The sequence below is a fragment of the Scyliorhinus torazame genome, chromosome 21 (assembly GCF_047496885.1).
Source record: "Scyliorhinus torazame isolate Kashiwa2021f chromosome 21, sScyTor2.1, whole genome shotgun sequence".
Classification (NCBI taxonomy): domain Eukaryota; kingdom Metazoa; phylum Chordata; class Chondrichthyes; order Carcharhiniformes; family Scyliorhinidae; genus Scyliorhinus; species Scyliorhinus torazame.
The window spans coordinates 24,329,464-24,344,430 of record NC_092727.1 but is presented as its reverse complement, the minus strand read 5'-3'; the positions used below and the strand labels follow the sequence as shown (position 1 = coordinate 24,344,430).

Here is a 14,967-nt window from a genome sequence, read left to right as displayed (position 1 = left end):
TTGTGAGTGAACTCAAAGCCCTGTAAGAACTCTGCCAGCCAACACATGAGATGAATACATATTTGGACAGTACTAACGCTGCCCTTTCGGCCCCTCATTTTCTTACCATGACTGACTGCACCACAACCACATAACACCCAGGCCGCCTCTAAGTGCCCAACCCCATCTTCTGTCCTCCTCTGGATTCTCTTCCACTCTTCCAGGCCCCCGATCCCAAACCAGCCCTCCCCCCACCACTGACTCGCCCTTCCCAATCCCGAGCCTCGGTGCAGTAGTCTTTTCGCCTTCTCCCCTTCCTTGTGCCGAAGATTTTCTCATGCATCAGTGACTTTATCATGAAGGTAGGCCATCATTTGTTTTTTCGCAATTAAGGGGCAATTTAGCGTGACCAATCCACCTACCCTGCATGTTTTTGGGTTATGGGGTGAGACCCACCCAGACACGAGGAGAATGTGTAAACTCCACATGGACAGTAAACCCAGGGCCGGGATCGAACACAGGTCCACAGCACCGTGTGGACATAATTTTAAAATGTTTTAGGCTAATGAGTACCCATGGCATGCAAGTGTATTACAGCTAGCAACACATCACAGGCCGACATAATTTGATATGTCACTAACACTGTAGCTGCTGACTTTATTTCTGCCATTGGAAAACCAACATTTCCCTTCCCTCCTGATTAAGTCACCCTGCAGGCCACGTTTCATGCCCTTGTGGGCCTCATAAAATCCTGCCTCACAGCACCAATGACCCAGGTCAATTCCGGTCTTGGGTGACTGTGCGGAGTCTGCATGTTCTCACGGTGTCTGCCTGGGTTTCCTCCGGGTGCTCCGGTTCCTTCCCACAGTCCAAAGATGTGCAGATTAGGTGGATTGGTCATGATCAATGCACGGGATAGGGCGGGCAAGTGGCCCTGCATGGAGTGCTCTTTCAGAGGGTTGCTTAGACACGATGGGATGAATGGTTTCCTTCTGCACTGTAGGGGTTCTTTGGAGTCCAGACCTAAACTCCTTCGGTGCTCTGTACCGTAACAATAAACAGGGCAATGGTAGGACTCTGTTTGTTGACAGTCCATTGTCTATTTCAATTTAATTTACACCTATGGTTTGCATAACAGCCGTCTGATATTCTGTCATAGTCCTAGCACATAGCCCCGCTGTGTAAACACCACTCACCCTCCCGGGAGTGGTGCCATGTGAGATGAGGCCACACAGGCTGAATGCAGACTTTTCCACACCCACCATGCCACAAGCTCTTTCCTGTTGAGGGGATAAATGGGAAAGATACCGTACTGTTCAACCCCAACATTGGCTTTCCTTCTCTATGAACTGCAGACTGCGAGATGTGGCTGATACTGAAGGCCATTGGCATGACATGAGCCCCACTCTCCACTCCAAGCCCAGACCAATAGGTGGCTGTTTTGCATGGCTGCAGGATCATCGATATGACTTTCAATCCCTGCTGAACTCTTCTCATTGAGTGAGAACAGGAGAGGCGGGGGGGGGGGGGGTCAAAATTGTCCCTTTAATATTAGAGTTAAAATCAATTCTAATCTAGGCCTTCATAATTAACAATTCCTCTCAGCAAATTTGAATACATTAAAGACAATTAATATTTCATTAGAACTATCAGGTTATTATGATTTTAAAATTAGTTCTGTATCACGTTAGCTCGAACTTGAGTTACCTGTAAATTTTAACTCAAGTTACTTGTAACACCTGTAAACTGTTACCTGTAACTCGAGTTACATGTAGCTTCCGTAAACTGCTCCAATGTTTGGCGATGGTGATTTTGGACTGGTAGGAGTTGCATGACATCGCTGGCAGAATTCCCAAGAACACACCTTCATAAGATTTCATAATCGAAGGAAAGGGAAAGGAATAATTTGGTTCCAGCTGCATCATGTTGTGATACCAAATCAAGTATTTATTACAATTATTATGTAAATGTTTACATAAAATTACTTGCACGAGACGCTGAATTTTACGTGTGCAAGTGCATATTAATTGAATCCATTACAAAAGGAAACTAAACGAATGAACTTACAGCTGATGATATGAGTGATAAAATAAAGCCACTGAAACAATATTCCTATTTTCATGGACATTTTAATTCATTCATTTCCAACAGTAGTTGTGCAGAGTTACTTAAACGTAAATGTACATGTTTCAAAGTAATGTCAGCATATTGTCCATTTGCATTTTAACGGACGCGGGTGCATTTTATACAACTGTAGAATAAATGGAACTTGCTACACAGCCAAATATAAAACATCAGAAGTTTGTGGTATAATACATCTACAGTACAATTCATTTTGGGTGTTAGTAAGAAGTAGAATGGCTAGCGAGTAAGAAACATAATAACAGTATGTTTATTCACTACTATTTCTTTATTGTAAAATAAATAACAACAATTATTATTATTGCAATAATTCCAATTACAGTGGCCGCTATGTTCAGGTTTTTGGCAATTGAAGATGCTCTCTTGGCTCTTTCGCTATTTCCCAAGTCAATGGCACTCTGAACCTGCAAGTAGAAATTAATGTTCTCAATAACTGTAAATCTTTGACCTAAACCGTTTATCCGTCCAAAATGTAACTGTTTGAGAACTTTGAATTTGTCTCCTTAATAGATTTTCTATTGATCCTGAAGAAATCATTTGCTTCCACAGAGGTTTTCAGTGACAGGATTTGTTGTAACAATTCTTCTGCATTCAGAACAATGCTGGATATTCTAGTTAGATGCCACAATGTAATGTCAGTAACTTGAACACTGCTAAAACGTAGCAGCACATTTTACAACTTTATCACAATGATTTCAAAAATTGCACCGGACAGTGATAATCGTCACACATGCTTTTGTACCAGATATACTTACAGGCAATGTTACATAGATTGTCATGTAAAATGTATTTTGCAGAATACAACATAAAACTGTTTACTAATCAGGACCTGACAATCTACCTGAGGGGCTGGTTTAGCACAGGGCTAAATCGCTGGCTTTGAAAGCAGACCAAGGCAGGCCAGCAGCATGGTTCAATTCCCGTACCAGTCTCCCCGAACAGGCGCCTGAATGTGGCGACTAGGGGCTTTTCACAGTAACTTCATTTGAAGCCTACTTGTGACAATAAGCGATTTTCATTTCATGGAATCATAAAATCCCTACAGTGCAGAAGAAGGAGGCCATTCAACCCATCAAGTCTGCACCAACTCTCCGAAAGAGCACAATCACCTGCCGTATCTGACATAACCGCACGAAGGGTCAATTTAGCATGCCTAATCCACCTAACTGCACATCTTTCCGGGAGGAAACCGGAGCACCAGGAGGAATCTCACGTAGACACGGGAGAAAGTGCAAACTCCAACACAGTCACCCGAGGTCGGAATCACTGTGAGGCAGCAGTGCTAACCACTGTTCCACTATACCGCCCTATAATATATAAACAATTACATTCAAAGATGTCTAAACGCAACCATTGGAAGCTGATGCAAAGATTGTACAATTTTAAAAGCTGTTCCTATCTTCAACTTTCATTAATTTAAACAACAGTCAATTTTGCGTGTAGATTAGATTTTCTTTTTATTTAAATGTGACGTCTGCAGAATAATACATTTGGTTTAAATTTCAGTCTTTCAGCATAATTCTTTCAACTTCCTAAAACCCATGCATACTAACCCGGCAGGAGTAAATGATTGCCGCTATTCCAAGTGGAAAAAAGCAACACGTCAAATTGAAGATGGACCAGGGTAGATATGAACGGGTCTCTGCACTCGGCATCTTGTTCACCTTCCCAACGATGCTGAATGTGAATTTCTATTGTCTCTGTGTCGCCTGCAATGCTTATTCAGCCCTGCAGCCACTCTTATAAAGTTCCAGTTTTCATTGTGGGTGGGTCCTCGTCCAGTGCATGGATTTGTTGGCAAAGGAACACTTCTTTTCAAGCCACAAAAGTGTCAACTTATAGGAGGGATTAAACCACAAGACTTTATTTGCAAAAATTTGAAACAATTTCTAAATTGAATAAAAGAGTCATCCCTAAAAACGGTAAACAAGACACGCAGTTGAGGAAATGTGTGGAGAAGCAAATAGATTACAAGAGTTGTTGACGAATCCCTAAATGAGTAAGCAGGCGTTCACTGTCAATCTGAGTGCTTACAAGATGGGTCAAGTCCAGCTGGAATGTGAGTTAATGAAGTGGTATGGCCCCTGGAGAGAAGCCCATTTCCATGAATTAAACTGTAAGTATTTTGGGAAGATTTGATAACCCAAAACCAACCAAGCAGACCGAAACAAAAAGTAAAGGAGTAGCTGGGCGTGATTCTCCCAAAAAGGAATAAAGTTCCCGAGCGAGCGTGTTTAGCCGCGTGTTTCCTGGTGCTCGCAGTACCAAGAAACACATGGCTATTCAACGCGACTCGCGTTGTGGAAGGGGCCTGAATGGGGAAACGCGCTGTTGTGGCCGCACATAGCCCTGTTTTGTACAGTGGGGAGTTCCGCTCATCGGAATGCCCCAGTGTGGCGACAGATCAAACACCATTTTTAAATGGCATCCCGATCCCGCCAAGACCATCCCCAGCCTCTCCCCTCCCCAAGCCAGCTGGCAGTGCCAGGCTGGCACCCAGGTGACACTGCCAGGGTGCCCAGGTGGCACCAGCAGTGCCAGGGCCCTACCCTGCCCAAAGGGCATGCAGCTGGGGCCTCTGATTCCCTGGGAGACCATGGCTGAATGGTGCTCGCCCAAGGTCTCTGAGGCGAAGGGGATGAATCCCAAAGCGTAAAATACCTTGGAATCTGCACATTAGAGTGAGACTAGCTGCCTCGCTCTAATATGCGGATTTGCCAAAATGTGATCCCGCCCACACCCGCTGTCATGCTTTAGAAATCATTGCCATCATCATGGAAGGGCTAGATTCTTGGAACAAGTGTTGGAAGATGAGCATTCAATATTATGGGATAATAGTGGACTTGAAATCACACTGGGACACTCTCTACACCATTCCTGTTCGAGTCCCTTTCGTTGTCTTCTTCACAGTGTAATTTTTTTTTTAGGCATCTCTGCTACCTGCCCAAAGCAGATTGAGGTCCCATGATATTCTGAGGATTGTAAGACAGTTTAAATGTGCAGAAAAAAACTATTTTCTCGGGTATCTGCTCCTGAATAGCAAATACAGGCACTGGATTTCCAAATGCCTACTGCAAATACGATTTAAAGGAACACTCAACCAGCAAATACCCAGATCATTGATGTGAGCCTAGAGTCAATGCTCACTTTCCCCACCACCCCCCTCTACCCCCACCCCCCCCCCCCCTCCCCCATTCCCACTCTGGTGTGTGCTTGCACTGATGTGCACCAACCCAGAAGGTACTGTGCAGGCCAATCACAAAGTTATGCCTTTTAAGATAACACACATTGCTTGTACAGAAAATCATTAAAGAACAAAGAAAAGTACAGCACACGAACAGGCCCTTTGGCCCTCCAGGCCTGCCCCAACCATGCTGCCCGTCTAAACTAAAATCTTCTACACTTCCGGGGTCCGTATCCCTCTATTCCCATCCTATTCATGAATTTGTCAAGATGCCCTAAAACGTCACTATCGTCCCTGCTTCCACCACCTCCTCCGGCAGCAAGTTCCAGGACCCACTACCCTCTGCGTAAAAAAACTTGCCTCGTACATCTACTCTAAACCTTGCCCCTCGCACCTTAAACCTATGCCCCCTAGTAATTGACCCCTCTACCCTGGGAAACAGTCTCTGACTATCCACTCTGTCTATGCCCCTCATAATTTTGTAGATCTCTATCAGGTCGCCCCTCAACCTCCTTCGTTCCAGTGAGAACAAACCAAGTTTATTCAACCGCTCCTCATAGCTAATGCCCTCCATACAAGGCAACATCCTGGTAAATTTCTTCAGCACCCTCTGCCATGACGGACCTTGTCAAAGGCCTCACTGAAGTCAATGAAGACAACATCCACTACCCTACCTGCATCAATCATCTTTGTGACCGCCTCGAAAAAGTCTATCAAGTTAGTGAGACACGACCTCCCCTTCACAAAACTGTGCTGCCTCTCGCTAATAAGTTCACTTGCTTCCAAATGGGAGTAGATCCTGTCTCGAAGAATTCTCTCCAGTAATTTCCCTACCACCGACATAAGGCTCACCGGCCTGTAGTTCCCTGGATTATCCATGCTACCCTTCTTAAACAAAGGAACAACATTGGCTATTCTCCAGTCTTCCGGGACATCACCTGAAGACAGTGAGGTTCCAAAGATTTCTGTCAAGGCCTCAGCAATTTCCTCTCTTGCCTCCCTCAGTATTCTGGAGCAGATCCCATCAGGCCCTGGGGACTTATCCACCTTAATATTATTCAAGACGCCCAATACCTCATCTTCTTGAATCTCAATGTGACCCAGGCTATCTACACACACTTCTCCAGACGCAACATCCACCAATTCCTTCTCTTTGGTGAATACTGATGCAAAGTATTCATTTAGTACCTCACCCATTTCCTCTGGCTCCACACATAGATTCCCTCTGCTCTCCTTCCATGTGCCAACCCTTTCCCTGGCTACCCTCTTGCTTTTTATGTACGTGTAAAAAGCCTTGGGCCTTTCCTTAACCCTATTTGCCGCTGACTTTTTGTGACCCCTTTTGGCCCCCCTGACTCCTTGCTTAAGTTCCTTCCTACTTTCCTTATATTCCACACAGGCTTTGTCTATTCCGAGCCTTCTAGCCCTGACAAATGCCTCCTTTTTCTTTTTGACGAGGCCTACAATATCTCTCGTTCTTCCTCACAGGAACATGCCGGTCCTGAATTCCTTTCAACTGACATATTTGAAAGCCTCCCACATGTCAGATGTTGATTTACCCTCAAACATCTGCCCCCAATCTAGGTTCAATTCCTACCTAATATTGTCATAATTAGCCTTCCCCCAATTTAGCACATTCACCCTCGGACTACTCTTATCCTTGTCCACCAGCACTTTAAAACTTACTAAATTGTGGTCACTGTTCCTGAAATGCTCCCCTACTGAAACTTTTACCACCTGGCCAGGCTCATTCCCCAATACCAGATCCAGTACAGCTCCTTCCCTAGTTGGACTATCTACATATTGTTTTAAGAAGCCCTCCTTACAAACTCTGCCCCGTCCAAGCCCCTAGCACTAAGTGAGGCCCAGTCAATATTGGGGAAGTTAAAGTCTCCCATCACAACAACCCTGTTGCTTTTACTCCTTTCCAAAATCTGTGTACCTATCTGTTCCTCTATCTCCCGCTGGCTGTTGGGAGGCCTGCAGTAAACCCCCAACATTGTGACTGCACCCTTCTGATTCCTGATCTCTACCCATATAACCTCGCTGCCCTCCGAGATGTCCTCCCGCAGTACAGCTGTGATATTCTCCCGAACCAGTAGCGCAACTCCTCCACCCTTTTTACATCTCCCTCTATCCGGCCTGAAACATCGAAACCTTGGAACGTTTAATTGCCAATCCTGTCCTTCCCTCAAACAGGTCTCTGTAATGGCAACAACATCATAGTTCCAAGTACTAATCCAAGCTCTAAATTCATCTGTCTTACCTGTTATACTTCTTGCATCAAAACATATGCACTTCGGGCCACCAATCCTGCTGTTTTCAGCAACATCTCGCTGTCTGCTCTTCCTCAGAGCTATACTGGCCCTATTTCCTAGTTTTCCCTCAATCTTTTCACCTTCTGACCTATTGCTCCGGTACTCACCCCCCTGCCATACTAGTTTAAACCCTAGTTCAAAAGTATGGAGAATTGAAATGAACAAGTTGAGCACAAAAAAAATGTATTAAAAGGAAACGTTGGTTGTATAGTGAAACGATCTGGTATCTAAAGGGTTAACATGGGACTGAGTACAACACCACCCAAACGGAAGGTCATGACCTAGCACTAAGGGCTGTCTAGACATAGGTAACAACATGTAAGGACCTAGTATGGGGTCCTCTCCATACCTTTACCTGTAACTGTGTATATATATAGTTCATTAATGTCAATAAAGACTTCTTTGTAACTTCAACAAGACTTCTTCATGGTATCCAAGGAGCACACACCATGGGCAATGGACACATCAAGGCAGCTGTGGTGGGACATAAATCCACAAGCTCTCTAAAAGACTGAAGAATTGTCAAGAAAGGGCCATCAGCAACAATTCTGCTCTGAAAGAACTTCTCTCACAAGACACTGTGAAAACTCCCCCGAGAAGCACCAGAGACATGAGAAAGCCTGGCAGCAGAAAAAAGGCTGAAGTTAAGCTCAAGCAAAAGCCTCCACTGCTGCCCATTGAAAATCAGCTTCAACAGGCAGAGTCAGCAACCTGCAGGGTGAGAGAAAATCCTTTGGAAGTTCCAGGCAAGCTAGTTCTGTGAACCATTTGAAAAAAAATCCTGTCAAGCAGAAACTCCATTGTGCATTTCACCGTTTCTCTGAACTTGGACTTGTCGCACTCCGCACGGTGTCCGAGTCCAGAACATTACAAAAGAAACCAAAAAGAGATTGAAGCGGGAGAAATTTTTTTTTAATTGGTGACTTGCGATTCTTTGGCCCACCGCTCAGCATGACTTCCACCCTCCTGACCCATCCACAATCCACAGCAACTAAAATGACCCTCAGCAGCAACTGGACTTGCAACCATTTGCAGGCTGCTTCTTCTCCAGTGTATCACTGCCGCCATTTTGAATTTCATGCTGAAACTACAAAGCTCTCGAAAATCCTGGCTTTATCAATACCGGCGACACCACCGTGAAATCCCCCTTAATCATAAAGGGCACCCACGCGTTAAAATCTTCTTCAGTCATCACTTGCTAACAATTATGATTGCCCACCTAAGAAACTCTATGTTTCTGGTCATGGTTTCTGTGGGTTTTTGCATGGCTGATGAGCCCGATCCTAGACCCGCATTTTCAATCGCACACTTGACAAGTGTTTCGGGAAGGTGGGAGCAGTCCTTAGAATTTAGATCGTTGTATTCTTTCTCGGGCTCCTCTTCTGGGCCTTGTTTTGTCGTTGGGTGTCCTCAAAGAATTGTGTCCTTCATTCAGGAGGTTTCTCCAACTAGGTCTCTTCTGAGTAAGGTTCCACTTGACGTTGATGTCTATGTTGCATTTCATAAGCTAAGCATTCACGGTATCTTTGAAGTGTTTCCTTTAAATTCCTCTTGTTCGGGGACCTTCCTTGAGCTGGGCAAAGGAGATTTGATTTGGTACTCAAGACTCTGACATTTTACGTCCATGGTTGGCCCAGCGGAGATGGTTTCAGATGATCATGGCGTATGTTGGTGCTTTTGACTCCTTCAAGAACACTCATGTCAGTACACTTGCCCTCCAAGCTGATATGGAGAATCCGTTTCAGACAGCATTGATGGTATCCCTCCAGGGTCTTGAGGTAGCGTCTGTATGTCATCCAAGATTCTGATCCGTATAGAAAAGTTGGGAGGTTGACCTCCTTGTAAACAAGGATCTGTGTGTCAGCACGGATGTTGCAGTCATCAAAGACTCACATCTTGGGTGTCCGAAGGAGGCACTCGTGGATTCAATACGGTGTAGTTGAAGTGATCACAGAACATACGGCTTTGTAAATGAACAAAACTGTTTATTAATTAACTAAAACACTAAAGGGTAAATACAAATAACCCTGATTAACTATTCTTAATTACCGTTGACTCAGGAGCTGCTTGTTCTGTGCCTGGACTCTGTGCCTGCTGTCCAGCTTGTATCTCTGTGCTGTCCAGGTTCTGTCTCTAACATGCGGGTGTCTTCCAGTGACGTCCTCCTGTCACCACGCCACCTGTGGTCAGATGCTACAATACATCCTGTCTACCATGTGGCGTGTCTTCCAGTGATGTCCTCCTTTCGCCCCACCACCTGTGGTTGGATGCTAGAATTGTAATCTATGCATGCAGGCACTAATGTTTATAAACAGTTTAGCTATTATGTTATACACACAAAAAATATTCTACATATCATTACGGTATCGATGTGAACCTTAGAGGGGAGGTCGCTCCATAGGTGAGAGAAATATTCCACATTTGATGGGATTTCTCCATTGATCTTGATGGAGGGAGGTTCTGGATCTTACCCTGGGCCGGGTTGTTAAAGTTCTTGAGTCTTCTTGACTTGGTATGCTTCTGTGAATGGTATCGAGCACCATCAGAGATTGTCTTCTGAGACAATGGAGATGGCGATGCCATCCACAGACAGAAGTTCCACGAGCAATGTCAGTGTCATTTTCTTCTTGGATTTCAACTGGTTGTGGTTGAAATGTTTTCCGTCCATCCTGAAGACGATGTCCACTCCACTGGGAAGCTTGCTCTTGACAAGGTGTGAAGGATGGTGGTGATGAAGCTGGAGAGAGGGGTGGGGGTGATGCCACATACCTGCTTGACTCCAGTCTTGACTTTGAAGTTTTCTGCCTTATTTCCATCGGTGAGGACTTTGCCGACATCTTGTCATGAAGGAGTAGGAGGATGTTGGTGAATTTCTCTGAACAGTTGGTCTTTGACAGGGTCTTCCAGATTGACTGAGTCAAAAGCCTAGGTCAGATCGATGAAGACCAAGTAGAGCGGTTGATGTTTCTCTTGGCATTTCTCTTGAAGTTGCAGAGCAGTGAAAATCATGTCACTGCTGTTCCACGTTTGGTCGAAAGCAACATTGGCTTTCAGAAGGATTTCTTCAGAGAATGAGAGAAGGCAACAAGTGAGGGTTCAGGCGATGGTCTTCCTGGTGATGGAGAGTAGGAAGATTCCTTGGTAGTTCCCACAATCTGCTTTGTCTCCTTTCTTGAATATGGTGGCGATGATGGCATCCCTGACATTGGCAGGAATTTTGGCTCTGTCCCAGATTTTCAGCAGTAGCTGATGGAGGTGCCAGGTGATCTCTTCTCCTCCAAGTTCGAAAATCTCCATTGGTATCCCATCCATTCCTGTGGCTCTTCCATTATTCAAGTGTTCAATGGCGGCTTCAACTTTGTGCATGCTTGGTGGGAGTCCAAGATCGTCCTTGATGGAGAGTTGGGGGATTTCCTCAAACAAGTCCTCATCTCTGGATGTATCACAGTTCTTTGGAGGATTTTCTCCATCACAGGCCGATGTATTCTCAGTCGCTCAAGAGGGCCCTGGCCTTGCTCTGTACCGGTTTGTAGGTTTGGGCAATGGGTCCATATATTGCCTTGGTGACAAGTCCCATGTCTCATGCTTGTCAGCGAGGAGTTGCAGCTCCTTAGCTTTCTCAGTCTACCATTGATTCTTGATTTCCCTTGGCAATTTTAGAAAGGCAAATCCACCTAACCTGTACATCTTTGGACGGTGTGAGGAAAGCGGGAGCACCCAGAGGAAATCCACGGAGCCACGGGCACTATAAACTCACTATTAACCAGGTGGACAAGTACCCAATCCCCGAATTGAGGACCTCTACGCCAAGCTGATGGGATTCATCATCTACTCCAAGCTGGACCTCAACCATGTGTACCTGCAGTTGGAATTAGATGAAGAGTCCCAAACGTTTGCCACAATTAATATCCCTAAGGCTTTATTTCAGTCCACGAGGCTATCTTTCAGCATTTCCTCCACCTGGAGTCACACACGAGGAGCACATGCCAAGTTTAAAGAAGGTATTAACGAGGGTCAGAGATGTGGAAGTCCACCTTAAACATGAGAAATGTACCTTCCAGCCATGTATCTGGGGTTCTGAGTGGGTATCACAGGCCTACACAAATTCTAATGAAAGTCAAAGCCCTACGAGAGGTCCCAGCACCAGCAATGTAGCCAAGCTGAAATCCTTGCTCCTGACTTCAGTGCAAACACCTTCTCGTACTAAAACTCAAATTGGAAATTGTTGTGGTAGCTTGTTCAAGTTTCACTTTGGAATTTGGCAAGCCGGCAATTCCATTCCATTCCAATTCTCTTCCCACACATAATGGTGCACTAGGGCAAACTTTCATCTGTCTCCTTAGCTAGTAATTCCCGGAACAGGTTGCTAGTCTGCCGCCAGCGGCTTATAAATTGAGGTGCGCCACTCCGTATCAAACGTGGCTGACCAAGAGTCTCCCCCGCTCTTACCGCCAGCCATTGCCGTGTTTGGAAGGAATTTCAGGTTGACAGACTCAATTTGTTTGGTCGCGTTATGAACGCATCTTCCTTGGTCATCGAATCCTTGGCTGAGAGTCGAATCTGGAGCTACTCGCTCAGATGCAGCGGCACTACCCATTGTGCCACACGACTCCCAGCCTGGCAATTACCACCTGCCACATCAACTACGGGAGTTGGAAAACGGGAGCACAATTTTTTATTTCCGTCAGAAAGACGCTTCTGGCAGGAAAGCAACTGAAGTTCAGGTTTTTATAATTGAGTTATGGAGACATTGGGCTGAATTTTACGTCTCCACGGTGGGCTTGTTTCCTTTGGTGGGGGGGAACATAAAATGGCGTGGGTGCCCATCCTATCACCTTCCCACCCACCCCGAGCTCAACCTCATAATATAGAGATATGGGAGGGGTGCCGAAATCGGCAGGCTACCTTCCATATTCAAATGACCATTTGAGGGTCAATTAGGCTTGTTATCAAGCCTATTGACCCTAATAATATGCTGCCCATACCATAAAATGGTTGTTTGATGTGAAGCAACACGGTTTTGGGGTGGATGGGTCTGTGCCATCCTTTCCCTGTATTTTTCAGCCCATTATTCTGACAAAGGGTCATTCTTAATTTGAAACATTAACTCTGTTTCTCCCTGCACATGCTGCCTGACCTGCTCAGTATTTTCCTACATTTTCTGTTTTTATTTCAGATTTTCAGCATGTGCGGTATTCTGCTTCATCTCATACTTTAAACCTTTTTTCAGGTCCAGATCGTGATGTATTATTGACAAAGTAGTTTTCTCTTCCAAAGTTCTATTTTATTTCAAAGTACTCTATAAAAAGACAAGAAGTTTGTCTGAACTATGGGGTGAAAGGTCACCTTTTTGTGCTACCTGCAATCAGCTTCATGAGCCTTCTGTCCTTGGCCAACCTTATCACAGCTCACACTCTCCTCCCTGACTGCTTATATCCTCCCAAGAAATATTTGCTCCAGCATTAAACTATCTCCCAGAAGTTCCATTAATTCACCTGTCCTATCACCATTTATTAATGGGCAAAATTGTTAATAAAGGCTGTTCATGAACTATTTATAATCACTACCCAGTCTATCTGTTCTATTTCCTTATCTATTGAATCACTTCTACTGTTCACTAAAACAACTTTGATTCTACTTCTACACTCCACTGAATGTATGTATTTCACCAAGCATCTTGATTAGACAAGGTTAAATGAGAAGACCAACATGGCTGTTTTAAGAATCCACCATTTCACAATTGCTGGGGCCTTGTCTGTCCTTAGGCCCCGTATCTGTCTCTGAAGCTGTCAATATTTAAGCCCAGTCATTCCACTAATCGGTTTTGAGAGCAGTAATCTGTTCCTTTAGTTGTTTCAACCTTTATATAAATATACACATATATAAATTAGGCATACTTTTAAATTTATAACATGCCAGAGGAATGGAACACCTTCTTTCTCAACATTACACCAATTCGGCAAGCCATATTTAAATGGAACATTCTCGAATGTTCAGTTTTTCTGTAACAATTCCATTGAATTCTACTTTCCACGCCCCACCCCCAAAAAAAATCAAATTAAAATGTGTCCTCTATGTAATATGTGGGTGGTTAGTGCAGTTAGCTGGCTGACTAGTGCGTGGTTCAGATAATAATAATAATAATCACTTATTGTCACAAGTTGGCTCCAATGAAGTTACTGTGGAAAGCCCCTCGTCGCCACATTCCGGCGCCTGTTCGGGGAGGCCGATATGGGAATTGAACCCGCGCTGTTGACATTGTTCTGTGTTACAAACCAGCTGTTTAGCCCACTGTGCTAAACCAGAGAAACGCCAACGGCACAGATTTAATTCTCATTCTGGCTGAGGTCGACTAGTAACCAGCCCTCTCACCCTGGCCCTGAGAGTGTGTAAGAACAAACAAAGAACAAAGAACAAAGAAATGTACAGCACAGGAACAGGCCCTTCGGCCCTCCAAGCCCGTGCCGACCATACTTACCTTTAATTGTCAATTTTATTTGTTAGACTGAGTTTGGAAACCTAATCTAAACGAACTTGCAGTTCGGACTAGCTACAGACCCCTCTGGGTACAAGGGTATTGTCACAAAAGTGAGCTGTGGAGAGCACACAGAGAAACTCGGAAAAGATACGGTAATGTGTGGGGAGAAGCAGTGAGAGGTTGGATGAATGGGCAACAAGATGACAGTTCGGGTGAAATGTGGGAACATGAGAAGAAATTATTTGGGTGACACGGTAGCACACTGGTTAGCACTGTTGCCTCAGAGCTCCAGGGTCCCAGGTTCAATTACAGCCTCAGGTGACTGTCTGTGTGCAGTTTGCACTTTCTCCACGTGTCTTTTTTTAAAATGTTTTCTCCATTTTCACATTTTCCTTCAAAATTTACACCCCACCCACAAACAGTAAACGGTAACAAATACAAAATCAATCCCCTTAACAATACCAACGATCCCTTCCTCCCCCCACCCCAAACAACACCTGTCAATATATGCATCCAATAAAACAAACCCTCCCACGGTGGCAACAAAAAACAAAGGAGAAAAAGAAAAAGGAGTCCGAGACCGCCCATGGTCACCATTGACCTATAGAGTCCACTCCCCCTCCCCCCCCCCCCCTACACTCAACGCCATCCAACCTCTGAAAGAGTACCGTCCATGATAGCGAAGAGTTGTACGCCCGCCCCCTCCCCCAGTCTCCAACTCCTCCCGTCCACTGCCTCTTGTAAAACTCCTCCCCCCAACCTCGGTTCCTTCCCCCCAACTTTCTACCCCGGCTAGACCACTCGGACCCTGTTCTGCCAGGCTCCGATGGCCGCAGCCCCTCCCCGCACCTCACTCCCGTTCACTG

General features: G+C 45.0%; 1 protein-coding gene across 1 annotated transcript; it reads right to left on the bottom strand.

Moving 5' to 3' along the window:
- Nucleotides 1-2,088: 2,088 nt before the first annotated feature.
- On the bottom strand, nt 2,089-3,843 carry LOC140398745 (dispanin subfamily A member 2b-like). The gene is made up of 2 exons (XM_072487753.1): nt 3,675-3,843; nt 2,089-2,525 (listed from the first exon to the last, which is right to left on the bottom strand). The coding sequence occupies exons 1-2, from the start codon at nt 3,774-3,776 to the stop codon at nt 2,382-2,384; spliced, it is 246 nt and encodes an 81-aa protein (XP_072343854.1). The 5' UTR covers nt 3,777-3,843; the 3' UTR covers nt 2,089-2,381.
- Nucleotides 3,844-14,967: the final 11,124 nt, after the last annotated feature.

Coding starts and splice junctions, on each gene's coding strand:
- LOC140398745 (XM_072487753.1), bottom strand. CDS start 3,776: ATGCCGAGTGCAGAGACCCGTTCATATCTACCCTGGTCCATCTTCAAT. Junction 2,526..3,674: donor CAATCATTTACTCCTGCCGG/GTTAGTATGCAT, acceptor TTCTACTTGCAG/GTTCAGAGTGCCATTGACTT.